This window comes from Glarea lozoyensis (assembly GCF_000409485.1).
Source record: "Glarea lozoyensis ATCC 20868 chromosome Unknown GLAREA16, whole genome shotgun sequence".
NCBI lineage: Eukaryota > Fungi > Ascomycota > Leotiomycetes > Helotiales > Helotiaceae > Glarea > Glarea lozoyensis.
The window spans coordinates 1520874-1548325 of NW_007360990.1; the positions used below are offsets into that span (position 1 = coordinate 1520874).

General features: G+C 48.2%; 8 protein-coding genes across 8 annotated transcripts; 1 reads left to right on the forward strand and 7 right to left on the reverse strand.

The window, feature by feature from the left end:
• Nucleotides 1-341: 341 nt before the first annotated feature.
• On the reverse strand, nt 342-1840 carry GLAREA_07761 (S-adenosyl-L-methionine-dependent methyltransferase; the record flags this gene model as incomplete). The annotated part of the gene is made up of 7 exons (XM_008082448.1): nt 342-393; nt 451-1005; nt 1053-1113; nt 1159-1278; nt 1333-1351; nt 1465-1614; nt 1691-1840. 7 exons carry the CDS (start codon nt 1838-1840, stop codon nt 342-344), a joined length of 1107 nt encoding a protein of 368 aa, XP_008080639.1.
• A 1828-nt stretch (nt 1841-3668) lies between these two features.
• Nucleotides 3669-4614, forward strand: GLAREA_07762 (uncharacterized protein; the record flags this gene model as incomplete). Its single annotated transcript, XM_008082449.1, has 2 exons — nt 3669-3923; nt 3973-4614. 2 exons carry the CDS (start codon nt 3669-3671, stop codon nt 4612-4614), a joined length of 897 nt encoding a protein of 298 aa, XP_008080640.1.
• A 1053-nt stretch (nt 4615-5667) lies between these two features.
• On the reverse strand, nt 5668-7776 carry GLAREA_07763 (uncharacterized protein; the record flags this gene model as incomplete). The annotated part of the gene is made up of 2 exons (XM_008082450.1): nt 5668-6990; nt 7498-7776. 2 exons carry the CDS (start codon nt 7774-7776, stop codon nt 5668-5670), a joined length of 1602 nt encoding a protein of 533 aa, XP_008080641.1.
• A 444-nt stretch (nt 7777-8220) lies between these two features.
• Nucleotides 8221-9909, reverse strand: GLAREA_07764 (Cytochrome P450; the record flags this gene model as incomplete). Its single annotated transcript, XM_008082451.1, has 3 exons — nt 8221-9351; nt 9406-9603; nt 9664-9909. The coding sequence occupies 3 exons, from the start codon at nt 9907-9909 to the stop codon at nt 8221-8223; spliced, it is 1575 nt and encodes a 524-aa protein (XP_008080642.1).
• A 770-nt stretch (nt 9910-10679) lies between these two features.
• On the reverse strand, nt 10680-12444 carry GLAREA_07765 (uncharacterized protein; the record flags this gene model as incomplete). Its single annotated transcript, XM_008082452.1, has 3 exons — nt 10680-11165; nt 11216-12067; nt 12121-12444. The coding sequence occupies 3 exons, from the start codon at nt 12442-12444 to the stop codon at nt 10680-10682; spliced, it is 1662 nt and encodes a 553-aa protein (XP_008080643.1).
• A 1044-nt stretch (nt 12445-13488) lies between these two features.
• Nucleotides 13489-15612, reverse strand: GLAREA_07766 (C2H2 and C2HC zinc finger; the record flags this gene model as incomplete). Its single annotated transcript, XM_008082453.1, has 1 exon — nt 13489-15612. The coding sequence occupies one exon, from the start codon at nt 15610-15612 to the stop codon at nt 13489-13491; it is 2124 nt and encodes a 707-aa protein (XP_008080644.1).
• A 2749-nt stretch (nt 15613-18361) lies between these two features.
• Nucleotides 18362-19693, reverse strand: GLAREA_07767 (uncharacterized protein; the record flags this gene model as incomplete). Its single annotated transcript, XM_008082454.1, has 2 exons — nt 18362-18946; nt 19118-19693. 2 exons carry the CDS (start codon nt 19691-19693, stop codon nt 18362-18364), a joined length of 1161 nt encoding a protein of 386 aa, XP_008080645.1.
• A 1975-nt stretch (nt 19694-21668) lies between these two features.
• On the reverse strand, nt 21669-24717 carry GLAREA_07768 (P-loop containing nucleoside triphosphate hydrolase; the record flags this gene model as incomplete). The annotated part of the gene is made up of 2 exons (XM_008082455.1): nt 21669-23791; nt 23838-24717. The coding sequence occupies 2 exons, from the start codon at nt 24715-24717 to the stop codon at nt 21669-21671; spliced, it is 3003 nt and encodes a 1000-aa protein (XP_008080646.1).
• Nucleotides 24718-27452: the final 2735 nt, after the last annotated feature.

Consider the following 27452-nt stretch of genomic DNA (forward strand, 5'->3'; position numbering starts at 1 on the left):
TAGATAGGGAAGTAAATACAGAGTTAATATTGTTAATTTCCAGAGCTTAAGAAGGGGTAAAATGAGTTAGTACACTAGTGTATTGTAAATCTGACGGGACACTTTTCTAATGTATCGATGCTAGAAACCGACTTTGTAACACATGTTCCCTAAACAATTATAGTTACCCGTTGTAATAGAGGCAATGTTGAATATCTACTTAGAAGGATTAAGGGAATATAAAGTTAGGGCAGAATCTCGTTATTCTACTCTACGGGTTATCCCGTCGGTCTTACAACACACTGGTGCACGTAAGCTTTAAGGACTTATATCTAAGGGCACAGATATATTCATCTACACTTTCAGCGAATAGAAACTTCGTTTAGAGCTGGCTTCCTGCCATAAACAACAACTCTGCAATTCCAATTAGCACCGTGCCTGAATAATCCGACATCAGATGATACAACTCACACAGGCATATACGCATGTATATTCTTATCAAAAACATCCCTCCTCGCTCTCCCCGTCAACTCCAACACCTCCTCCTTGCTCATCCCGCCCGCTCTCGTCAATGCCGCCATCGAAATAGCTTCCAACCCCCGATTCAAATCCTCCTGCCAATACCGTCCAAGCAACTTCACTCGCTCGCCCTTCGCCCACGTGCTCGTCGGCCACTGAAAATGCGTTTCTACTACGTCGACGAACCCGGCTTCCTCCATGAATTGCACGTACGTGTGCACCGCGTCCCAGGACTTGCCGAGTTTCGCCGCGGCGGAGATGGTGAGGTGCTGCCATAGGTCGAGGGAGGTGCCGCTGAGGCTCGAGTCGATGGAGCGCATGGGGAGGGCGCCGTCCTGGAGTTCGAGGTAGCCGCCTGGGGAGAGGGAGGTGAAGGCGGAGGTGATGACAGAGCGGATGTCTTGGAAAGAGGTGGCGAGGGCGCGGCCGTGGATGTAGTCGAAGGGGTGGGAGTAGGACCAGGGGTCTTCGACGTCGTCGAGTTCGAAGGTGCAGTTTGAGGGGATGCTGGGGGTGTTAGTGATGGAAGGTGTGGTGAGTCAGTGGGTTTTTACTAGGTGGGTTGGATTGGAGATAAGTCGTTGCCGATTACTTGGGAGGAGGAGTGTTTAGTTGCTGGATATGTTAGAGCAATTCTGATGTGGAATTTGGGGTTCTTACCAAATTCTATAGCCCATATACCTGTGCCCGTACCAATGTCCAAGACATGTTGAGGGTTTTTGATGGGAGCAAGGTGCAGCTCATCGTTTAGAGTAAGTAGCCAAAGTTGATGTTGAAGATCTGTTTAATTTTGTTAGGTTCGCAGTTTTATAATGATTCTGAGTTCATATGCACCTAGTCTATCCATCTCTGTCTGAATGAAATGTCAGGAACTATAGCCAGAGCGAAGTAAAATAGTGATAGGTGGCGTCTAACCTCGTCATTTGGTAAAGGGTATTCTAAAAGCACATTTTAGTGTTGTTTTACATACACAGATGTAGTTGCCCAACTGCCTTGTTTGTACCGATGGTAAGTTCTTCCATTCTCTTCCAAGAAATCATACACGCTTGCGTTCAGTGACATTGTGGTTGTAACAACTGACATCCCACCAATGGCACTGTCTTGATCTTCATCGACCTAAGTACATAAATTATTAATTTGAACAACACGTTTTTGATAAATCAGTCCAGAGGTACAGCATCACGGTACTTACGTTGAGTGTCTGGAGTGCACTATCCTCCGCGGCTGAGCTACTCGTAGTTGCTAACGATGCCTGCCCTAGAGTTCCATTAGTAAAGAGAGGTCGAGAATTCAGAACTGCAGAAGCAGAGCTTTCTTCTACTGATAAGGCTCCGGAAGCCATTACGAATATGTACACGCGACAAGCTCATCAAGTCTTCAAAAAAGCAGATACACAAGAATCATACATAGCGGGGTAACTCAAGAAAAGGCACAGCAAACAAAGACAAACCATAATCTGACGGCATTGTATATGTGTAAGACCGACGGCAGCAGGATTCTGCCCCAGCAGGGCTCGAAAAGGTGTGGTTGTTATCCAATACATTTCGAGCGCTGCAAATCAGGGGTTCAACTTGTAGGGCGCTAGCAGCCGACGGAAAGTGGGCTGGTCCGTCTGCCACAAGGCATCTCTGAGAGCTTCATATTTGGGACGAGTATATCCATTCTGCATGTCGATATGCAGGAACGAGCCTCAAAGAGTGTACCAAAGTTGCTGCAGTATTCAAATGAGGTCGAGAGACCCGACCCGAAAAAGCAGTACAGAGATGTCCATCACTTCTCCCCGAGCCAATCAACGGTATATGTTGGATACGCAAAGGCAAAACTTACCGCGAAGCCGATCAAAAACGTATTTGAGCGATAACGACAGGTTATACGACATTGCTTATCACTACGTCGGGGACCTTATTGCTGGCCATCTGGCAAATCTATCCCTTTCAGTACTCTGGCGAGCTGCTGTGAGATATTGATATCCCCATCGGACACAACAGTACCTGCAGAATGTGCCCGCGTTGTACAACAATTCGAAATCATAAGCGACGTCTTTAAGAGTACCTTGAAGAGCGGAATAGCGGTAGGAAAATGATGTTTGGAGCGTAAGCCTACCTTCCCGGTGCGCAGCGTTGTTGCAAAGATGCTGACTCTGAACCTAGAGGGAAGCATGCTTAAAATCATCATACAATCTTACCATCACCACTTACTCGTACTCAACTGTTCCTTCCCGTTGCTTCCACAAAGGAAGATTAGAGTATCCTCACTTGATTCCTCTCTTGCTCCTCATGCTTGTTTGTTGGAAGACGGGATACAAATCGGATAAGTACGTCTAAAGCACTAATGACCAAAAGTACTAACGGACCCTTGATTTATGGCTATTGACCATAGAAGCTCCGGCATTTTGAAGTTTGCACCGATACCAGCATAAACAAAATCATCGAAAGCTTTCAATGTTCTCAGTCGGCGTTGACGGGAGTCCTATGGGAGGTTTCGGCATCTCATCATCGACCACCACCTCATCAAGCTCCCTCAAAACAACAATTCTTCGGAGAAAACTCGTCAAGAAAACAGCTGCAGTCCGTATTAATTGTTCGAGAACTCGCAAGAGTCATGCAGGAAAACAATTACAAACTCACTTCCCGTGATCCCGAATCACGAGTCTTATTGCCGAGTCCCCTTTAGCGAATTCGTTGGTCTGACGTCTACTTCTTCCAATCCCCATGTTTTTATGACACATAGTCTTCCTCTTTCAACAACCACGAACATCAATTCCCCTCACCGTTGCACAGTAGCCACATGAAGTGCAGGCAATTCATCACCTCATTGGCATAAATGGCACGCAATTCAGCAAGACAACGGCGGTAGGATGGAAGGAAGCTACCCATGGTCCGTAACTCTACATGTCAATTCCCCGGATTCTGGTTAGAAGCGCGTGCACCCGTTCCGTCATGGCGGGCGTAGACCTCTTTGTTCCTAGATGAAACTTTGAAGTGCGTCTTAGGCTCCGGAGATGCTGTTTCCTCTGGTCATCAATTCACCAGGTTACTGGGTCTCGATCGTCGTTGCCGTAAGTATAATGGGCGTTGGTTGGACGTCTCTGGTTACACATTTCGACCTTGTTCAGATTCCTCCTCTTCAGAATGTGAGTTTCACGACAGTCTATATTTCCAATCTTTCCAATGAAGTTACTCTCTTCCAATTTCGATATAGACCTCTATATCAACCGAATAGTCCCTCGATCAAGGATTCATCTCCTTCCTAAACCAATATCATGGTTTTTAGGCTACCGGGAAGAGCCAACCAAACCGGTTGGAAGCATTATAATATGGTTCTGGTCATTCATAGGAGCATTCGCGGGTATTTTGATCATTGAAGCCGTCTTTCGTACGCCAGGACTACACTCTCATGGAACACCAATAGTAATAGGCAGTTTGGTAGGTCTTCTCAATGACTTATGAGAACTAAACTAACAATGAACTATAGGGAGCAGCAGCAATCCTCGAATACCAAGTCATCGACTCCCCTCTCTCTCAGCCTCGCAACGCCATCCTCGGCCAACTATTCTCCACCATCATCGGTGTTGGAATCACCAAACTCTTCCAGCATTCCCAAAACTTCGAGGACATCCGATGGATTGCAGGTGCCCTAGCCGTCGGTCTCTCTTCCGTTGTCATGGGCGTTACCAAGACTGTTCATCCCCCAGCAGGCGCAACAGCTCTCTTAGCTGCGACTTCACCTGACATCACCGATCTAGGCTGGTTCCTCATTCCCTTGGTCTTAATCGGAAGCACCTTAATGGTCGCCTCAGCCTGTGTAGTCAATAACATCCAACGCCAATTCCCCGTGTACTGGTGGACGGCAGCGAGTTTGAGGAAACCGTCCGAGAGCGATATTGAGAAAGTTGGTCCCGAGTCGGGGGTTTCGGATGTCTATGAGGGTGAGAACATCGGGATGAATCTAATTCTGGTTGATCGGGGTAGGGTGCTGGTGCCTGAGTGGTTGAGTCTAGGGTATGAGGAGAAAGCGTTGCTTGATTCGCTAAGAGATAGGTTGGAAGCTGGAGATAAGAGGACGCAGAGAAGTGAGAGTACGGCGAGTGGGATGAGTGGACAGACTGCTATTTAAGTTGGTATATACCCAGGCCTTAGATGCGTGGTGTTAGGTATATTTCATATTTGAACGAACAATCATATTTGTCTCTGTTGTGCGGCTTTATACAATTCATCGACGAACCTCTTGAAAGTGTTTGCGCGACAGAAATCAGCCAATATCAATATATCACCATAACATCTAATTCCTCTCCAATTTTAACACATGCAAACTGTGTACACATGAAACCCAAATGAACATTTTTCATCATTGCCTCGAAAGTAGACCTTGTCAGTTCGCCTCATTCCAGAGCATTCTGGAGACTCAAAACAGTGAAAACTTTTCTAATGAAACAACAAGCTGTTATTTCATTGGCGGGAAAAAGACAAACGAAGTTCAATTGCAAGTTGCTATAAACCGATCTCTCAAGACACTTATACTACTCCTCAAGTATATATCCAGACTATATCCAGACTAATTGAACTACCTTGACTGATTACTTAAAGTATTCATACTACTTGGTCGATTTACACTACTCGGTCTTTTAAGACTACTTTGAACTACTCAAAACACAGAACTATACGCCAGATATCATGGAACCACTCGAGCGTATGGTTAATGGAGTAGAGTGGTGTACTCAACTGAACCAAGCTCAACTCAACTCCACTAAGCTCAGCTCGACTCAGCTCATCTAATACACTGAGCAAATATGACGAACTACAGCACTATCATTCAAAAGAAGCCGAAGTCCACCAACTTCAACTAAAGTGCCACATTGCACACCCCCCTTAGAATACCAGGCTCAACGAACCTGAATCTAATAAATAATACTCTTCACAGGATACCTACATAATCCGTCTCATAAATCACACACCACACAAGCCACAAACAACCTGGAACCTTGGAACTTTAAACCTCTTCATAACATAATCTATATATAAAGCCCTCACAATTCTAACCCACACCATATATACTTTCATCATCTGTAACACATATATTCATTCCCCACCTCCTCATCTACCAAAACCCATATACACAATTCCTAACCCTAAACGCCATCGCCATGCTCCCATATCTACAACCCCCCTCTCAAAACAACGCACACCCATTCTCCGCCCTCCTAAAAGCCCCCGCGAAGAACTCCTGCATCGCCACGTAGTGAAAGAGAATCCCGCCTAGGACAGCAATATGCCACAAATTATGGGACCCCCCGAAATAGTCAAACGCGCCGGGACACCATCGTTCCGGGACCTTGGAGGCGTAGACGAAGGCGCCGAGGAGGTAGACGAGGATGGATTTCGAGATAGGTGCATAGAATTCAAGGGTTGCGTCTACGCCTCTTGTGAGGTTAAGTTGGGCAACAGGCGCGAAGCCCGTCGCTCCGAGCGTAACGTAGAAGGCAACGCGCGCCCACGCCATGTCTGCGCGGTTGAAGGTGGGATGCCAGGGCAGGATGACGCCGCCGACGCCGAGGGTAGCGGTGGCGGTCATGTAGATCCAGCGGCTGACGGGTTCGCAGTAGAAGGCGGTGTATTCAGTGGTCATGATGGAGGCGGCGATGAGGAGGGAGATTCCGGTGTAGTCTACACAGGCGAAGCGTTCCATGAGACAGCGGTCGGTGATGCTGTTCATGGTGTGCCAGAGGGTGCTGCAGACGAGACATTTGCAGGCGGCGAAGAAGAAGACGGCGGCGATGAACACGTCGGTGTTGGTGCTGAGAGAGAAGTTGGCGCTGGAGGGGTAGAAGTGGAAGGCGATGGCTAGGACTATGAGGAGTCCGATCGCGTGTGACCAGATGTTGACGGACTCGTTGGAGATGTTAAACATCGATCTTACACAATCGACTTTGGTTTCTGTAAATCGATATCCCTTGACAATATGTGGGTTGATCCTCCAAGGCATTGGCAGGTCCTCATATCGAATCAGTCCCGTTTCTCTGGCGCGAGTAATCGCAGCTTCAATATGTTCCTCCAGAGACTCAGCAGCTTTCCTAGCCCTCTCAACACCCTCATCAATAACCTCCTTCGCCCTTCCAATACCCCCATCCACCACCCTCCTCCCCTCATCCATCAAACTCCCAGCCGTGCTCGCAAACCCCTGCTCTTTGATCTTATACGCCTTCGTTTCGAACTCCTCCAGGATACTATCCAGCAACGCAATCCCACTATGCACCTTCTCATTCAGCGTTTCCTTTGCGACCATCACATCCTGATACCTCGATTCTACGGTCTCAATCATAATCTTCGCCCTCTGCTTCCCAGCCCCGATCACCTCGTCCGACACCTGCGAGCATTTCGCCCGCACAGCTTGTAACGTCGCATAAGCGCGAGAAATGCTTGAATCGAAGGTCAAATCGCCGTAGCTTTCCAAAAAGTCCAATCTTCGTTCTAGTTCCAACAGGAAGAGATCAAACTATGCCAATTAGCTGCATATCCACGCAGAAGCTTGAATAAGACAAACGTACTCTGATCAGTATCCCCTCCTCCGCCTCCAATTTATCCGACGACTGTCGCCGTCGGGGATGGAACGAAGAATGCCGTCGTCTGTAAAGCGCGGGCTTCAACCCATCATTCCCAGACGAGATCGCGCTCGACTCATCATCGTAGTTTTCCACCGTCAGAGACGATGGAGATGTGCATCGCATCGTAAGGTAAATAAGCTTCCTTCCTGAAGGATTCTGACGTTCTCTCGCGGCGGTTCCAGCAGGGTGGGGTCAATTTTCCGTCTTGAGCTGCAAACGGTTGGGGAAGTACCTATATCTCTTTTGTGCTGCAAGATAGAGAGGTATGCGAATGCAGGCGGAAGTTGAGTAAGAAGAAGAAGAAGAAGCGCAGTCACGCAATCGAATTCGCACGAGGGTAAATGAGTGTTTGTAAATGGAGTGGGCGATCAACAATGTGGGTTGCGTTCGATACTTACGCTGCTGCTGACTGGGGTATTATTGGCGCACGGCGGCGAATCTCGTTGGGGAGTTGTTGAACCCGCAAATGGGAATCCAGGGTCCACCCACGGAATTTCTTTCTTGCTCAAAGAACACCAATCGAGAAGGAGAGTAAGCTCCAAGACGTTCAATGCAGACAATTGGCGATAACAAATGGAATAACGAGCGAGACGAGCAAAGGGCACAAGGTCTGTTAACGAAAATACGGCTTTTCCTGGTATTCGTGCCCAGTCCAATAGTCCCTCGTCGCTCGTCATTCAAAGCCTTTCCCTGGCCAGACTCTTGTACGTACGTCGCACAGCATTTGGTGGGGGATCCTGACCGCTCGCTTGCTGTTCCTGGATAAGGGACTTTTGGAGGCTCAACCAGATCAGGACGAGTATACTAAGTGCAACGATAGATACTCTTTTGTAATTCGTACAAGTATCACCAGGCACCCACCAAACACCTCCAATTCGTGACAGCTGTCAAAACAAACTAGCTTCTCACAACACAACCGATTCAAATCCCGAACCACCGCCGCCCATAGCGGACGTGCTTACTCAGTAAGGAAGGATCTGCCCCGCGTCAAATGCTGATAGCCGAAAGAAAACCATCGGGTCGACATGTGAGAATAACTTATATATTAGATGTATTAGTGTATATATGTACTTGAAACCAGAGCGCCGAGTTATGCAACTGTCCTAGAACAAGGTATTAACCTATGACTTCTCCCTCCTTTCCCATTCCATCATCGCAGGTGTAACTGGTCGGGTGAACAAACTGGCGTAGTCAGTGGGTACAACTTCCTTGCTTCCATCAGCGTTTCGAAATTTAAACATGCGCACAAGAGTGGCCATAATAGTGATAAGTTGAACGTTGGCGAATTGTTCGCCGATACAACGATGTCGCCCAGCACCGAAAGGAAGGTATGGACTTGTTGCACCCTTGCTGATAAGTCCATATCCATAATCGAATTTCTCCTCCTCGTAATCCGTTTGTACGATTCCAGATGAGCCAGCGTCCCAACGATGAGGATCCCACATCAATGGGTTTGGGAAGTAGTCGGCATCTCGGCTGGTGCAACCTGGTGATGCGAGAAGGTTGTGAGTGGGTGGAATAACGAATTTCGTACCAGGGACAGGCATTGGAGTCTTGACCTTTCGGAGGATGGAGTGGATAGGCGTGTGGATTCTCAAGACTTCTTTCAGGACGTTTTGGTGCATGGTGAGCTTCGCCAAATCCTCAAACTGGAGATCAGGAAGATCAGGGCCTAGGACTTCAATTTGTTCTTGATACAATTCTTCCATGATATCTGGACGAGAGGCAAGGCGAAGAGCGATCCATGAACTGCTAGAGGAGGAAGAGTGCTGTCCAGCCATAAGAAGAGCGATCATCATATGCGCAATCTCCTTGTCCGGGACTGGGGTACCATCTTTATAAGAGGATTGCATCAACTGCCACATGATATCGCTCTTGTTCTCTCCTGGCCCCTCTGCGCGACGCTTCTGGATAATATCAACATATGTGTTTGCAATAGCCTTTTGTGCTCGATCGCGTGCGTTGTTATGAGGAAGAGGAGCCCAATGAAGCATGAAGTTTACAGCGCTGAAACCCATATCAAGATCGTGATACATTTTGGCCATGTTGGAATCGAATCGGTCGCGCGCGTCTTTGCCTTGGAGGGTATGGGAGGCCGTGTAAATCGTAAGTTCGGCCATGAAATCTACAACATTGATGGATCCTTTGTTTCCCTTGAAGCCGGGGTATTTCTTAACGATCTGCTCCACCTCTCCTTGAATAATTGGGACGTATGATCTGAAGGCCTCGTTGGTCAAACCAATTTTCATAAACTGCACAACGCTGTTAGCATTCCCAATATGCCACTCATATGGAACACTACAAACCTTCTTCTGCTCCATCAACTTTGAATTGGGGCAATCGTAGACCACATCCGTTCCAAAAACCGGCGTAGTCAAGACGGTATACACCTCCTCGGCATTGACATCCTTAATCTTCCCGTTGAGAATAAACTCACTCCCCTGTCTCCCCAAATAAACCGTCGTCTTCTTCCCCAGCAAAATGAACGTAAAGCAATCGCCATACTACCACCAGAAATTAGCCACCACTCCCACATCAACCAACGGTGCATCTTCAAAACATACCTTCGCCCTACACTCAAAAAAAAACTTATACGGATCCATCCCATACATAACCGTATTCCCCACCACGGGAAACCAATGAAACACCACGGGCGGCTCATTAGGATTCTTCCACAGCAACTGCTTCAACACATTCAGCACCACCGTCACGACGAGAAATGCGACGATTCCGCCCGCGACCACAACAGCAGTTCCGTGCTGCGCGATCTGCGCGCCCAGAGGGCCGGAGACCGCCTCGATAAGCCCCATTGCGCTGGACCAGAGTCAAGAACGTATGCGATGTGAGGAGGTGGTGAAAGGGACGTGGCGACGTGAGGTGGTGAACTGAGTGTTGAGGTCTGGATAGGAGGTCTGCTTTATTATTTTTTGAGCCCTAGAAGCTGGGATGCTGGGCGCTGTAATCTCGGTCTTTGTGATTGGCGCGTGCCTGGGCAGGCACATTGTTTGCTGGTCGACGTGGCCTTTGATTGGGTGTGCATTCGTCAGTGCGCCACTCTTTCGTATTCGTCTTTGAGATGGAACACGCAAGCTGCTGGGGATATCTTCAGGTTGAGGTTTGGCTATGCTTATATAGCCAATAGATTTTCCTACAATTCTCTCATTCGAAGACAAGCTTTAGCCAAACGTGGAGTTGGGAAATTTATGACTATCACAATTCCACAATGCCCACTCATGGGGAGACAATACTCGACAGTGTGTCAAAGATCAGCAGATAAGTCAGGTTCCAAACATTTTGGATCGTTCGATATTACATGTTATGGTCATTGCAATGTGGCTCATTTAGTTTCATATCGCTACTCATAGGCGCAGCTTGAGTTAGATGTAGAAGCCCAGCAATATGTTCCTATTATTTAATTATTTAGCTACTGTGGACGTGAAGTTTTCTTTAATATCCGCAATCACTAGTAACCCAAATATGTTATACATTCGAATGCTTCCTTAGCAAATCCCGTCCCATTTGAAATTGTTTTGACACCCAAATCCCAGCAAGACATCCGTTTCAAGTACCAACTGATACCTTACTCGAATATATTCAGGTCCTCTTTTCTGTCCGGCGCAAATTTGTCCTTCCATAAATCCCACAGCCGTTCAAGCTCGGTAACATATTCCTCATGTACCCTATCAATCTCTTCTTGCGAAGGCTTACCAGACTGAGCAACGGTGATGGGCTTTCCAACAACAATGTTGAGAGGTCGACGATATGGCATCAAGCCTACATCGTAGTTGAATACACCTCTTGCATGGAACAAAGGAATGGTAAACCCAAGCATCTTTTTCACCAAAAGTTGGAACTTGTGGATTCTTGGATGTGACTCAGCGGAGAATTGGTCATAAAGATCGTTCTCTCCAAATGCTAGGACTGGGACGAGGTCTGCTCCTGTTCGAATGGCCATCTTGACGAATCCCTTGCGGCGCTTCAAGACTAAGCGTAGGGTGTAAGGTTGGGCATCGAGAGATTCTCGAGCACCTCCTACTACAATCGTGATCGCACGGCCCATACCCTCCTGTCATAGAGTTAGCAACAGATAAATGAATAACTTAGGAGATAACATACATTGTTTGGACCACCTCTACTAAGGAGATTTTCGCACGATTCTTTGGACACGGATGACAATCCCATAGCCAAAGCATAATCCCGGTATAGTGGAATGCGGAAATTCGAATCAAGCGTCAAAAGTGTGTTCTTTATCCCCGGAAAGAGCTGCGAGAAACCTAGTGCTTCGGTTGCGAAAGCCCCAAATGCGCCCATAGATATGATTCCATGAGGATGGTAGCCGAAGATATACTTCCTTGTTGGTGGAAGTTCCTGGCTTCTATGTAGTCGAGCGGGGAAATATGAAGCAAACAATGACCAGACTGGCGATCGTCGAAGGAACTCCAAGCGGTGACTGTGAGTACCCGAAGTGGACGCCTTCGAAGTAAGACAATAGATCATGTAGGGTATAAGTAATGGCCAGAATAGAGGTATCGCGCATAAAAAGAAGAAAATGGAGACCGAAATAGCTATACAGAGAGTGTGAAGTAACACAACTAGCGTCTGCAATCTCCTCTGCAATGGGATATTCATAGGCGCAAACCGAATTCCACTTTGGCCCCATCTCTGACCTGCTATACGACCACTGGCAAGGCCTTCTTCTTTCTGCAACTCTTTTGAGGGCTTTTCGTAATGCGGTCGGTCCTCTTTAGGTAGGTCCTTGTTGTCAATGGCTGGCTTGACACTAATGAGTTTGCTGCCATTTTGAGTGCCATTGACCTTTTCGAATATGTTCGAGTCTTTTGCAGAATCTTTGATTGGGCTCTCTGGAAAGCTCGCATCGCTGCTGGATTTATTGTGGGACCGTATATTCTTCTGAGATGTAGTCTTCTTAGGTTTCTTTGGCGGAGACTTCGGAGTATCATCCAGACCCTTATATACGTTGTTAGCAACAGCACATTACCAACCAAGATATTATAACACACTGTAGCCGAATATTCCTCTTTTGAAACTCCTCGACTCAGATCTGGTCTGAAACTCTTTTTCTCATTCGTCTTATTCTCTTCCTGCGAATCCGTTGCCACAATCCTTAGCACGGATGCTTTGTGTCCTGTAGAATTCTGGTGCCCATTGCTCCCATTCATCTTTGAATTATCACCATCGTTGTTTCCATTTGATTCCCCATTCTCATGTGTTCCCTGATCAACCGGCGCTTCTTCGACCGCATCTGCATAAGATTTTGGAGGAAGATGTTGCTTCTCCCGCTCCTCGGGCGCGGAAGGTTCCGTGGTGACAGCGCCAGCAGCCATGATGATCTCTAAGCTTTCCCTAGGTCCAGATTCCCGATGATAAATCTCGTTCCAGCGAGCACAAGTGGTTAAAATATATGATGGCCGTCGAGTCCGCGGACGGTTGTCGCATAGGTAGCGTTGGAAGCTCTGTCGCTCGATTTAGCGGATGACGTGCCTCTCTTTAGCGTGAAGCAGCCAAGATTCAAACTGCAGCTCGCCTAGCCTCACTGAAGCCAATGCCCCTCGACAAAACACCCCTCCTTTTATATTAATCCCGTTGGATTGCGGGCTTAGGAGATTTATTCAATGGTGATCAGATATCTTACAAGCTAGGCTTCTTAAGCTAAGAACATTAATGTATGACCCGTTCAACAATTGTCTCTAACCGCAGGTAGTACTCGTAGTGCCCGATATCAAACACTAGCGAGTGACTAGAAATGAATTACTAAATATAGGACAATCTCTACGTAGAAGTTACAAATTATTGCATCCGTCTAAACCGATAGGGGGCAATCTACTACACCATACAAGTTTTCTATTTCACCGTCCTCAAATTAACATGCAGGGCGCTGCGAAATAAGCACTTAAGTGAACCACTACACTAAAACCATATGCTTAACCCAGAACCCGTGAATTTGGAAAAGTATTTTGCCATAATGTTTTATGATAATAACAAGTAATGAGAAACCAAAACTTCAAGGATATCTTTACTACGCCATCGCTGAAGTAAAAACCTTCCTGGTCTATAAATACACTTTAATAATGTTCACCCCCTATTTGGAGGATGCGAAACCAGATCAAGGAAAATACAGTGTAGTGCATATTAACGAACGACTCAATCAGTTCTCTTGTGAAAAAGGCTGGTTCGACCGACCCGCAGACATTATATAATCAAACGCCTCCCCTCGCGTTCACCCTGTTCCCAATTTTCGTGTCCAGGATATAATAAACGGTCTATCTCAGCATAGATTTTCATCACCGTGCGCCTCGCAAAACAAACCCACAAAGCTATGAAGGATCACAGGACGCTTTCGTGTATTTACATCCTATGTGTCATTGATGTCATGACTGTAGAGGCTGGTGATGAGCCTGGCCGTTGTGACCGTTAAGTTGATTTCGCAGAAACTGATTCTCATCCGCGAGCTGGTTGATTTTTTCTTCCTGATTGCGATTATGTTTTTCCATCGAAACGATTTGCTCTTCCATTTGTTTCATTTTGGCCTCCATTTGTTCGATGACAAGGAAAACATTAGCGTCATTGCCTGCGGGTTGGTTTACAATATTGCTTGCTATTCCGCGGCTTGGGGCAACGCTGTGCGGTTGTTGAAACATACCGCTTGAACTCGTTGGCTGCCCTGATGTGGCCTGTATTGGTTGGCCATGAGTGCCGTTGGTTGCATTCATCTGACTTGCAGTCTGGCTAGGGAGCGTATATCTTCCCTCCGGTGGAGCAAGCGATGACATCCCGGGTAGCTTGGTGTTGTGTGAGCTCCTCGGAGAGTGGACTCCCGGTGGTGGTGACCGACCCGAGTTATGTCGGCCAAAGTGCTGTTGTTGAAATTGTGTGGTCAGACTTGGAGATCTTTGTCGACCGGACTGGTCGGCTCCAAGCTGATGGGCGAGCATACCTCCAGGGCTCAATGGCTTTGGGCTCTCAGTCATCCCGCTTTGTGAGAACATAGAAGGGCCTGTGGTATTGAGAGGTAGAGAAGACAAACTTGCGCCAGGGGTACGATTACCACCCGCACTACTCTGAATGCTTGATGTCGTTGAGCTGGTGGAAGCCATACGATCGCTATTTGGTGGATAAAGTCCTCCTGCGTTCTGGGCAGGCCGTGGGCCAGCAGGAGGGTATGTACTTGGGGTTCGCTGAGCAGAAAGAGTACTATCACCACTTCCATGGTTGCTTCTGACATGCTGCGCCTTAATACTGGGAAGGCTGAATCGACGACGATCTTCTTCTGTCATCTCACTTTCATTCGGATGAGACGTTCCATTCGAGTACATGACACCATCCATGCCCTCTTCAGCGTCTCCCCTGTTGGATTCATCGACTTCATCATTATCGCCAAAACTCCCCATACTGGCCCTTCGCCCAGCGCAGCCACCTTGGCCTTTGCTATGGCGCGCCAAAGCATCTCCTCGGGCGAATTTTCGGTCACATTTGGGGCAAATATGTGGACGTTCTCCTGTGTGCAGTTTCATATGTCGCTTCAAATCATGTAGTCTCCTGAACCTCATATTACAATGCTGGCAAACATACGGCTTCTCCTGGCTGTGAGTCAATAGATGACTTTTGAGATTATGATGACGGGTAAAGTCTGTATCGCAGTATGGACATTTGTGTTTCTTTTGAGAAGGTGGTCGAGGTGCGATTGCTTGTCCTTGCCCTGGCATTGGAAGACTCACACCTCGTTGGGGATTTCGTGGGTTGTCTGCCCGAGCGAGAAGATGACCAGGAAAAGACAATGCACGATTCGAAGGTGCTTCGTCATGGGGCGGTTGCAAATGAGAGCCATCGTTGCCTCTCAATTCCCTATTATCTGCTTCGACCACACCTGTCATCGAGCCCGGACTTGCGACAACGGTTGACCCAGCGGTAGCAGTCGGTGCTGTATTGCCTAGGCTTGCTAAGCTCGTAATACTCGCAGGGCTGGTCTCGGATGTATGATCAAACTGCATTGGACTGGGTGGGGGTATTGAAATAGCATTCGCGGCTGTTGACAAGCCTTCGCTCATAGTCATCGTGGCGACTGGCGCATCACCCGGTTTGCTCATCACCGCACCCCCACCAGCCATCAGCGAAGACAGCGCCTTGTGAGATGGATTTTCGCTTATTTGCTGTCTCAATGTCCTTATATCTTCTCGTCTTTGCGTCTCGTCATTTCTCCTTTGCTGATCCGCATACGCTGCGGCGCCCGTGAGCGGCATGGGCGAGTAGCTGGGTGAAAATGTGCCTTTGAAGCGTGGGGACTTCGGCGATGGGGACGTGGTAAGTGATGCGTTTGTTATGGGCGTCAAGCCGAGGCTCTGAGGTTGTTCTGGACGACTCCGTTTGAGAGATCTCGCATTGGGTGTGGTGCAATCGGATTGGGGAAAGTTTGCCGTCGACGGGTAGGTAGATGGTTCTGATGAACTCGCGCCGACGGCTGGATTTCCTGAACTAGGCAAATCTTGCGAAGCCATCTAATTATGAGTTTCCTACAACTTTCCCAATCTTGCAAAAAAAAACTCATGCAGGTCCCAGACGTTGGCCCTCGAGTCACTGTGGTTGTCGTCCCAATCAACAGCGCATCTCGAGTCCCGTGGCGAAGAATAATTGAGCAGCGCGAGTCGCAAGAATCCTGACACTTTGTCAATCGTATGTCCTCACAGAACAAGAATCAATGTAGGAAGAGAGTTGTGCGTACTGCGTGATGCGCCTCCAGCCTTGAAATTTCCAGCTGCGTCAAAGGGCGAGTTTGCGCCTCGGATGTGGGTGGCAGTCAGTTGTTGAAGGAGAAGCGTGCTGGTTCAACAGGCGATTTCCTACAATGAAATTGGTACGACAGGAAGGTTCGGGATAGCTTGTTGAGACGACTCAGTCAACGTAAATTGGAAACTCTCGAATACTGCAACAACCTGTCGAGTTGTGGGGAGTCGGATGAGAAGCTGAGTAAAGGCAGGTTGAAGGTTGAAAGGGCAGCCACACCATGACTTCACTGCACCGCCCGGACGCTAGCTTGTGAGGGCTAGGTCGGTACCTCTTCGTTTCTTTAGGATGTCAATTCTGTCGATTCTTTTGACTGTTTTGCACCCAAATCCTACACTTCCACGACGCCTCGTACGCCGCCTCGACGCGGTGATCTGGTTCCCACACTTGGACTCTTCTCTGGTCGCTCGTCGCCGTTGACCACGACTTTTCCAATCTCCTCGAGCTGACAAGCGGCCTTTTGCACGCAATTCTCTCACCTCGATATGCCCGCCAGCCAGCCTCTCCAATACAAGGTGGTACTGGACTCCGGGATGGACCACAACAACCAACCCAGAAGCCATGCGCACCAGGGGTCTCCTTCTGTTCTGGATTGCCCCCCAAAACCTGTCAGAGCCACTACGATCGCCTTATTCGCAGCCACTGTCCAGCCACTCCGCCCCATACAATTCACACATACATGAAGGAGGAGTCGCGGACTCAAGTACTAGCATACACCTTTCCGTGGCTACGTAGCTGCTGCTGCTGCTCTGGTCATGTTTTCGCGTTCAATTGCGAGATTAATATAGGGATGGGTCGGTCAGAACGGCACCACTGCACCAGCTTGTGACGGGAGTACGTGTTTGAGCAAACTCTATCTGGCGTGAACAGAATCTCGAATCGTAACCCTCGCTTCTGCAAGTACTTCACAGAATCACCGTCCGAGTCTCCATCATCTTGGCTACCCCAGCAGCAAAGAACTCAGCCTCTGATCACAATCTACGGATCTCCTCAATCGCTCTCGAATTCCGGTAAGCACTTCTTCCTCCTGAGCCACCTGAATAATACCTACTTGGGAACGGCTATTGTCTGGTTGGCTACATCACTCCTCGTTATGAACGTTATGAAGAGCAAGTTTTGCAAAACGATGACGGCGTTGCGACCCTTGGGTAAACCTCCATATCAGATGGCTGCCAAGCCGCATACTTACGCCAGGGACAGTGCTCCGGTGGCACCACGACCCGTTTGGAAGGGGCAAGACTGAAATGGGAGTGATCTTCTCCAAACAGCGATCGGTAGTTTAGTTTCTGTCAAAAGCAGGACGGATTTCCTAGGGTTGCGATCGACCCACGATCCCGACGATCTATTGTTTTGCATACAACATGTAGCTAGTAATATTCGAGCCTCATCTGGAGTTTTAATGAGTCGGCCCAAAGAGGCAATTCGATGCATATCATCGATTCGCGGTAGCTATGTTTTTGACATCAAGCACTTCTACAATAGCCAAGGCAAGGCACCTTTAGAATCTGCAGGGGCCAATACCAGAGCACATTTAAGTGTAAGCATACGCCTGCTCTGTGAATTTGACTCGAATTGTGTCCAATTATATTGCTTGCGAGGAGTGTCATAGAGTAAGTTGATGAGGCTGAGCTGGTCTGGACTCGTTGAGCAATTGGCAGCTTGTTCAGCAAAGGTACGAAGCATGTAAGATGCATTTCTTTCCATTGCCAGGCACCCTTCGACTGAGCATAGTTTACCATTGTAGCTACTTAGACATCTTCACACAGCTTGTCCGCGTACAAAGCTTTCCTCAGTATTCTACAAGGTGACAAGCTACAATGGCGTCATGCTTCGTATACAAAGAGGAGCTATGGTAAGGATGGCCAGGCTTTGGTCTACTGAGAAAACACGGTCATCGTTTCCAGTCTCTAGATCCGTAAGTCTTTGTGGGGTTAATTGACATCCACGGATATCAAAAGCAGCCTCGGCATAAGCTGAGGCTGAGGTGGTCTCTCGCTCCAAGAGCGTCATCTGGCAGGCAGTCATTATTGTGAGTTCTCCATTCTTTGTTCGTTACCGGATCTTAGCTATTGCGCAGTACTTCAAGCCTTAAGTCCTCAGGTCCAAGTCTTCAATTAAGTGAACCGACGTTCAGTTGCTTCAATTGCAATAGAACGTGTTGGCTGAGTGTGGATTAGGATAGTTACAATTGCTAAGTTAGTACTCTTACACGTCAAGACACTTGAACCTAGAGGAGCGTTTGGTGAGATTATTGTACTAATATGTTGATGATACTCCAATTAAACAATCAATGTCAATTGGAATATACCGCGGTCTCGCACTCGCTAACGCTCTATAAACCCATCAATAGCTGCAAGCGTATCCTGCTAGCCTCAACGTCGCTACCGCTATCTGCATCTCATACTGTGCATCAACTCATCGCCTTCACAAATCCAGTATATCAAATCCAAAGAATCACAGTAATCATGACCACTGGCACCTTGAATGACTCCGACGCCACGGTCGATTCCACTTCTCATCGGGAGCAGGCAAAACCCAATGAAAAGCATCCCACATCCGATTCATACCAACTGTCCCATCAGTCCAACGCCCAGCTCTAGTCTCCTGTTCCCGTCGACGCTTCCTCCACTCCTCACTCATACATGTCTGCACATTCCTCCCATTTCTCACCCTCTTCTTCGGAGCCTGGAATCGCGACCTGATAGTCTTGTTCAGTCCAAACGACGAATAGACCTTCCTCTTCAACTTGTTTGAACCATTTCCGTCTTCACAGACATGACTCTTCTGCCATTCTGCCACTCGTTCGTCGATAGCTCGAAATTCTTTCTGGATCTCGTCTAGGAAATGCTTCCCGCGGTATTGGGCGAAGACGTGTTTTCGAGCTGCCCACCACTGGCCTGGGGCTCGCCATGGATGGGTACGACCATATCCTGCGCCTACGAATATCATTCCAAAATCAATGCCTTTCATATCTTCGTCCTTGAAAACCCAGGGCAACTCTTGCCGCTGAAAACTAAAATACTGGAAGCCCTCCACTACTTTCCACCACTAGAATAAGTTAGCATATGTTCTCTCATATCTTATACCACCAACCCATCATATTCAACAAACTCTTCCCTCAAATTACCCCCCACAAAGCAAAAGAACTCACCATCTCAGGCATCCCCATAACGCCCCCCTCCCCCGATACCTCCCCATCCAATGCCTCTCAATCCTCACCTCCTCCCTCCTAACCCTCTCCCTACCCCACCCCTTCGCACACCTATACAAAACCGCCTTCTCCATCTCCGCCCCAACTAAATAAACCCGCTCATACTCCCTCGCGAGCGAATACTGCAGATTACAATACACCATCGCGCGATTCCATCCCTCGTTCAGGTTCACATGTCGGTAGATCCACGCGTTCTCGCGCTCGAGACAGGCGGCGCGGATTAAGGGATTGGAGAGGTGGATGAAGAGGAGTTTTTTGATTTGGAAGGGGGTGAGGGTTGGGGGGTGGGGAGGGGGGTTGGGGTGCGAGGTGTAGGACTTGATGAGGGGGTAGGTTGGGAGGGGTGGTGGGAGAGTGTAGAATTTTGGTTGAGGAGGGCGGAGGGGGGTGAGGGTTTGCGGGTTGGTGTGCCAGTGAAAGAGGTGTGGTGAGTTATTGTGGTTGTAGATATCGAGGTCTTGAAATGGATTTCTGATATCTGGGGTTTGGTGCTCATGCGTGAAAGTGAATTTCGGGATACGACTGCCTTGATCTTCGACTTTCTTGCATTCCGGTTTCTCACTAAAACTCTTCGTTAGTCCCATTCGCAAAATCAGAACGGTTTCCGCGTTCACGCGTAAAACATACCTCCACGTCCCCTTCACCGTCCGAGGCGAGACCGGCTCGTCATCATCTATATCCTGCTAGGCATTCCCTCTCGGCGGCGGGATTATGATCATCGACGGCAGACTTCCCCTCGCTATTCCTCTTCTGTCTGGTAAATTGAAAGTGAGCGGTCGAGGATCTTAAATCCTGATGTCGAGCGAGCGAATTTCAAATTCCTGCTCCAACGAGCGTGAAGTACCAGCGAAACCTGGTATACAGCGAGCGTGAACGACCAGCGAAAACTGGTATACAGCGAGCGTATGTAACGAGCGTGATGTTGACGATAAACGCGAAAGATGTGGTGCAAGAGATGTGGATGTAGAATCAAACATCTCACATTTGCAGACGAGGAATTTATATGCCATGTTATTCACTCGGTGGTATTCGCTGTACAACTCTCCGATATAGGATAGGTGATGCTACTACGGACAATCATAGGGTTTATCGGGCCTACTTTTCTTGAATCATTTAATTGGGATTGGACTGATTTCAAAGGGGAATGGGATCGAGATATATTTGTGGCGTACAATTGATACTAAGCGGAGAAGGACAGCGAATGTAGAATGGATTTGGTTAGAGTTATGTGGTGATAGTCGCTGGGAGAATACCCGAAGTAGCGAGAGAATAAGGAGAGGTTGGAGATGTGAGGTGTTTGAGGGTTGGTAGGCTCTTGGATAGTGAAAGCTGTAGGAGTTGTCGAGAGTGTAACTTTTATCGGGTAGTTGTATTCACGACCTACCACTTCACACCTAATCTTATTACCTACTCGGACTATTGCCAGAGCCGACATGAGGAGAATGTACGCCGAGTCGCGTCTAAGAAGGCCAAGTGTATCTGGCTTCTACAAATGTAAACATTTGACCTATAAATATGGCTTTAAGGTGATGAAATCTGTTCAATTTAGACATCCAACTAAAAACATATCCTTCCACCATTGAGCTAGAATATCGACAAGAAAATATTATAATCACATAGCATAATATTCCGATCCCACAAATCCTCGTCACCTCAGCCATCTCCCACCACCCCCCTCCCGAACCCAAAGTGAACCTCGACAAATCCTTCCGAAATGCAACACCATATGCAACCATTCATCCTTCACCACCAACATCCCAAAATACAAGGCGGTAAAGCTTCAATCACTCCACAGCTTCACTCGCATAAATCAATCACTTCCCTCCCGCCCAACCCGCGAGCTCACCTCGCTAAACGTTTATATCATTTATCCCATCATGCACAACACCCGCAAAAGCAAAAAATCCAAACTGACCAACCAACCAACCAGAGCGTGAAACAAACAGATTCAAGATGAGCGAGCAGGTATGATCCTTACACTTAGTATTCCGTTTGGATGGCTGGGAAACATAAATACCCCTTCTACTTCCCGCAAATGATAATGGGAGAGAGAATTTCATAAACCACATATTTCATTACACCATCATCTACTCTTCCAGCCTCTTTAAGCTATATGAACCCAATACAACCCTCCACCCCGACCCCACACACAGGTATCTAAGCAACAATACCACAACCAATACCATCCAGACCCATCATCCCGTCCCTCCCAAAAATAACGCCCCATCCAGGTCCTTACGAGAGAACCATTCATATTATACAGACATCGGACCTTGCCTCCGGTAAACAAAAGAGAGAAAACTTTGGATCAAAAACGAAAGAATGCGGTGGGGGGAATTTGTAAACGCGTTTCCGCCAAAAATATAAGTGGTTGAAGGAGAACAAATGGGGTATAGAGAAAAGGAAAAAATGTGCAAAAAAAATAATATGGCGTTCCAAAAACGCCTCTCGACCAGGAATTCATGGCGCCTATCCTCCAACCAGGATCCAAACCCGGATCTTTTGACCATTACGCACCAAGCCCCAATATCATACAACATCGACAGTTTTGTGTTCACTCTACTGGACTTCAGACACCAGCGCCGAGGCCTCGTCAGGTACTGCTGGGAGGCTCTTTTCTACCGCGATTGGCGGTTCTGATGATCTAGGTTTTCGCTCGGCAGGGAGACGAATGCTTCCTTTGACGCTCTTCACCAGTTGCCCGGTTTCCACACGGTCTTGGATCATCTCGTCGAGCATTTTGCTCATTTCATCGACCGATTTCGTCCTTTTCTTGGGGACAGGACCTAAGTGAGGCCTTGATCCTATTGGTGAAGTCTCATTCTCGAGGAGTTGAGATGCGCGTGCTGATACGGGACTCAACGGACCGTCTTCAAGAAGCTGGATGGCCGAAGGAGTTCTTGGGTCCCGATCAGCTGTATCCCTTGATCTTGCTGCGCTTCGCAACGCGGTCAACATCCGGTCTTTGTCATCCAATCGAGCACGTAAATCAGCGATCTCGGAATCCTTCTCTTTCAGTAAAGCTGCAACGCCGTGGTCTTCGCCTACCATAACACCAGACTTTCCAGGCATTCCAAAGTTGACAGACGTCCTTGAATGGCTTGAGCGTCTGGCTTGGAGGAGTCGCTTCTCTAGAGTTTGACAGTATCGGTTCTTGTCGGCGAGGTCTGCTTGAAGGGCCCGGTTCTGTGCTTGCAGAGTAGCGGTTCCATCGCCATTCTCGCCTATCGAATCTTCGTCTTCCATCGAGTGGTCCCCACCAGAGAGTCTATGTGCTCCAGGGAGCTGGCCAATAGTGGAGACTGAGTTGACAGAAGAAGTGCGGTCCATTGATCGTCTACTCTTCTGAGAAGGAGCCATTGAAGATCGTGTCGACATCTGCGACAGATGTCCGTTAGAAGTCATCGCTGAAAGTCGTGGATGCATGCTAAGTGACGAATATGATCCACTAGCATTGACACCTGTCGACTTCGAGCTTAGGATGAGTCGATTGAGATGCTCGATCCTCTCTTTCAAAGCGGTTCTCGCCAATTGCATCTCAAGCATTTGCTCTTCATGTCTCTGCTCTGCTTCTTTCTCGCGCTGCTCTTCGTCATCGTCATGTTTTGATTTGGCTTGTCCATCAAGTTGGCTTCTGAGATCCAGAATCTCCATCCTGTATCTTTCTAGTAAAACACGAGCGCCGCCGTCACCACCAGCCCCTAGAGCCTCTTCCGCCTTCTTTGCGTGGCTAACGATATTATTTTTCGCTCTTGCGGCAAATTTCAACGTATTCAAAGTCTCCCCAGTGTGCGTGTTCGCTGCAGCTGCGCTCCCCGTAGCTCCTGTTTGAATTGTACAAAGAATGCTGACAAGCGAATCTCCAGAGAGCGCTCCTTGTAGCAATCTGGTAAGTTTACTATCTCGATACGGGAGATGCTTTCCGTCCTTGTCGGTTGGTTTACCATCTTTGTCTTTGTCACCTGACAATCGGGCAATAACAGTTCCGAGAGTCAATAAACTTTTGTTGATGTGAGAGCCCTCGGTTCTTCTTTCTTTCGTCTCAGCAGCCCTTTCCGAACCGGCCAAATCAATCAAACTCAAAGTCGACACACGAACTCCACCGGGAAGCATGCCAGACCGTTTGTCATTACCCATGGCGACATTCCCAGGTATCCTCTCTCGACTTTCGACTACGATTTGAACAACAGCGTGGCTTCGAGAACTCCTAGCGTTGAACTGAGTACTCGAGGTCCTCCTCGCTTGATCTCCACGCGCAATTACTCTCAAGAGTTGGGTAGGACTCTGTACGATTTCTTCCTTGAGCGGGCTCGCGTAGACACCCCGCTTGGCGTCTTCACGCAGCTTGATTTCCTCCTGCTGTCCAGCATTTGGGCCAATTCCACCCGCAGCCGGAGCACTTAACAAGTCGTGGATCTTTTCGTTGTAAATCTCCAAATAACTGACTCGTAGCAGGAATTCTCGCGATGGCGTCTCGCGAATGTATGAAAAGATGTCGGTTATGGCCAGTGGGATAACACCTGGGGATGTCGCTGTACCCTGCATAGAAAACGTCTTTCCTGTTCCTGTCATTCCGTACGCAAATACTGTGCCATGATACCCTTCCATTACTCGTCGTACTAATCGCTTCGCAGATGAATCGTAAACTTTGGCGTTGTTGTCTTCGGTTGAAAAAACATTATCTTCCCAAGGTTAGCACTCGTTATGCATGTAGTAGCATTTGCTTACCATAATAATACTCTCCAGCTTCCTTTCCTCGATACGATACCAATGATTTCCTTCCATCGATCATCCAATCTCCATCTTTCCCAGAGCTACCGGTTGTCCCAGCATCCGGCCGTACTCTTACGCTGACAATTACGTTTCCCTTTCCTTCAGGAGGCTTGGACGACCTGTTATCATTATGTTCCGCCGATGTTTCGCGCCCTCTGGTGCCTTCTCCATTATCATCATATGTCGTAGCAGAGGTCGAGTATGAGTCCTGTGCAGACGAACTTCGACTTTGAGGGGGTGAAGGCAGGCTTAACAACCCATCGGATCCACGAGCTCCTGGACCACTAGAAATTGACCGACTGTCTCCACTGCCGTTGAGCAAACTAGGTGTTGTGTTGCCAACATAGCTTTGTGTAATTGGACTATTGGCTGGCTTTGCTTTCTTCCGCAGCTTACCTCCTGGGGTTAGAGGACTGCTTTCCGTAGATTCCCTTCTTGTACCAGCATATGGATTCACGTTCGCGGGTGTCAAGCCCCCAGAAAGTGGACTTGGGGGTAGACTCGTGGTTCTGATTCCACCAGGGCCGCTTCGCGGAGGTTGGGGGAAAGCATTGATGCTGATTGTTTTCCGTATCGATTTTCCAGCTCCGTTTACTCCAGACACGGCTCTCATCTTGGGAAGAGACGCACCACCACCCGGTGTCGTTGGAAGTGAAGAAGTTGAAGGCGCACGCAGTGCGCTCTTGGGCAGACTTGGAATGGAGTCCGAAAGAAGCTCTGGAGTCGTTTGTATCCCACCGGTACTCTTTCGAGTCTTCTTAGATGGTAAAGCAGGTAGAGCAGTTGTGGGAGGACCAAAGGATGGCCGTGAAGGCCTAGGCAAAGAAGCTGCCATGTTGAATTGGTGTTTCCGCGCTCGAAGCTGGGCGAAATGTTGTGATGTTGTACCTCGAGCACCTTGTCTGCTAGCTGGTGCAACGTGGGCGTCTAATAGTCCATGAAACTCTGTGTCGATTTCCTGAGCTTAAATTCTCGCCTCCAGAGTTGGAAACTGATATTGCTTCCAAGTAAGTGGGGGACTAATCAATTCGTCCAATTGATTGTCAATGACCTAGGAAAGGCCGTGGGGAAGACTAGTTCCCGGTGGATTTAAAATCTGAAACGCGATGGCACGCAGGGAGGTGTACCTGACCAAAATTAATCTGATGTTTTGAACCTATTCCATTGTCAGTGCACATTGGAAGCCGAGAAGATTTGACTGATCCTCGCATGATCAGAGATGATTTATTTTAGACCAAAAATATAAAATGTTTGATCGTCAAATCGCCTCCGGCACTGGGAATAGTTTCAAGCTTTGCAGGTTTATAACGTACCTTAAAACTGAAGTCATATATGGAGACTTATCAGGCTCTAGTGATTTAGCACCTCCAGTCTTGACTTAGTATGTGCAGCAATCCGGTTCGCCGAGTGTGGGGAGCTTCAAGACAAAGTCTAGATTCCAAGATCACGAACAAAATGCAGTTGCTCTGCAAGTATTATCCTCGCATCGGCAGTGTGTCTGGTAATCGCGGCAGGGTCCAATTGTTAAAACAGCAGAGCGTTCGGGTCTCCAATGCGTCCTCCAATGTGCCGTACGGAAGTTTTGGCGACTTGGTTTAGAGTTTCGGGAATTGTTTAAACGTAAATGTGCCTGGACGCTGACGCGCGAAAACTGGCGGTCGGGTCGGTGTAGCGGCTTCGTTGTGGTGATATGATACCCGTCTTTGTACTCCCAAACCTCGATTGGTACTTCGCAACTATCAAACGGTCGGTGGAAAGGATCTGAGGATCGTCGTTTCGACGTTTCTGTGAAATAGGGGAAGCTTCTGGCAGATGAGTGACTTTATCGGTTTGTGTCCAGGATAAGGAAGAGACTTTGGTACGGAGTAGGTGTCGATAATGGGTGTGATATCGTCGAGGTTGCGGTATGCGGTGACAAGAGGGAACCTGCAGCCGGCTTGCACAGCGCCGGAAGTTGGCGATGTTTGAGAAGCTCGAGGTGTTTGACGCGTTGTTCTGGTCGGAAGTTTTTCGAGATCTGACTGAAAGTATATCGGGTTGGCGGTGATTTCGCAAAGCTATCGAGGAAGCAGCGACGATGACGCTGGTGAGGGGAGACAGTACTCGACAACGCGACTCTCGTGGACCAAAATGGGGGAAGCAAAAAAGAATGTCAGCGAGCTTGTTGCATCGAGTCGAGGATGCAAATGCAGGTTCGGCTGGGGACCCTGCTCGTCGTCTCTTCTTGCGTGGGTGGTGTGGGTGGTGGATGCCGCGGGCTTGCGTAGATAGAATCGTCGGGTTCCAATTCGCTCGAGTAGAAGGAGTGTCGGTGGGGGAGAGGGTGATGCCGTCGACGAGAACTCCGTGTGCAGGATGCAAAGGCAGCAGGGAAACCAACTGTGCCGTGGCTGCTTCGTTCCTGGTGGATGAATAGGCTGATGAAGATATGTGATTGACGGACGGGTAGATTGCAGAAGCAGACGATGGATTAGAGCGATTAGAGTGAGTAGGTACTAAGTGAGGATATTAACTAACGACTCCCGTCGTCCAAGGCTCGACCAAGACCAGCCCTGGAAGGGAAAGGAGGTGTCAAAAAAAGGCCGGTCACGAATTTCATCTAATTTGTCCCGTCCATTTGTAGTAAGGTGGCATCAGGTGCACCGGGCGCCGTCTGTTCCCTAGTTCTTGTTCTCTTATCGATGGAAATTGGGTACCAGCGCAGATTATTCTTTACATCTCCACGAACTGGGGAAACACCAGATCAAAGGCCGGCCATGGAGCCTTCACGAACGATGTGTACGACGAATTGTACGTCCCGGATACTCGATGCAAGCACCTCACCACGCACAATGTCAACTGACACCACGACATCCTATGATTTCCCCTTGAGGCCGTGTTTGGGCGTTGGGCTCAAACATTTCATTTACTTGTACTCGTCCCCAAATTCCCAATATCTCCCCACGTCAATTCACGTAAGAGATCTATCACAATGGTTCTTCTTTCTCCAGCTCGTACTCACCTCGCCTGGTCCCTGGCGCCGCGTGGTCGCACATGTAGCTTCCCATACCACGCTTCTCATCATTGACATGTTGTGCAAGCAAATTGGATGGATTGCTTCCAGAGTCCCCAGCGACAAATGACATTCGCGGCCCGCAAAAAGGAAGGTCGCACCTGACAAGTTTCAACATTGCCTCTCTGTGCTCTCTTCCAATACAAACACCAAGCATTTGCAAACCTCCGGACCTTTCAAGATCCACAGGTTCTGATCTTTTCGAAGGAAGGTGGCACGAAATGGTGGAAGTGATGATGATTGGGCGACGTTGAAGTGCAAGCCACATCGGACCGGCTCTCATATAATTTTGAGGAGCTTAAAACTCAGGGGTAATCTTCTTTGGTACCACAAGCTCAACTTTAAGGTATATTAGAGGACTGTGTTTGGTCTGAACGTCTCGATCTAGAAATGAAGCCGGCCGCTCCCATCGTTTCTTGGTGCATTCGGGGAAATATTCACTGCTGGCTACGCAACATAATGGGAGCTGGACGTCTCCTAGACTGGTAATCATTGGTAAGTTTGCATAGATAGAATCT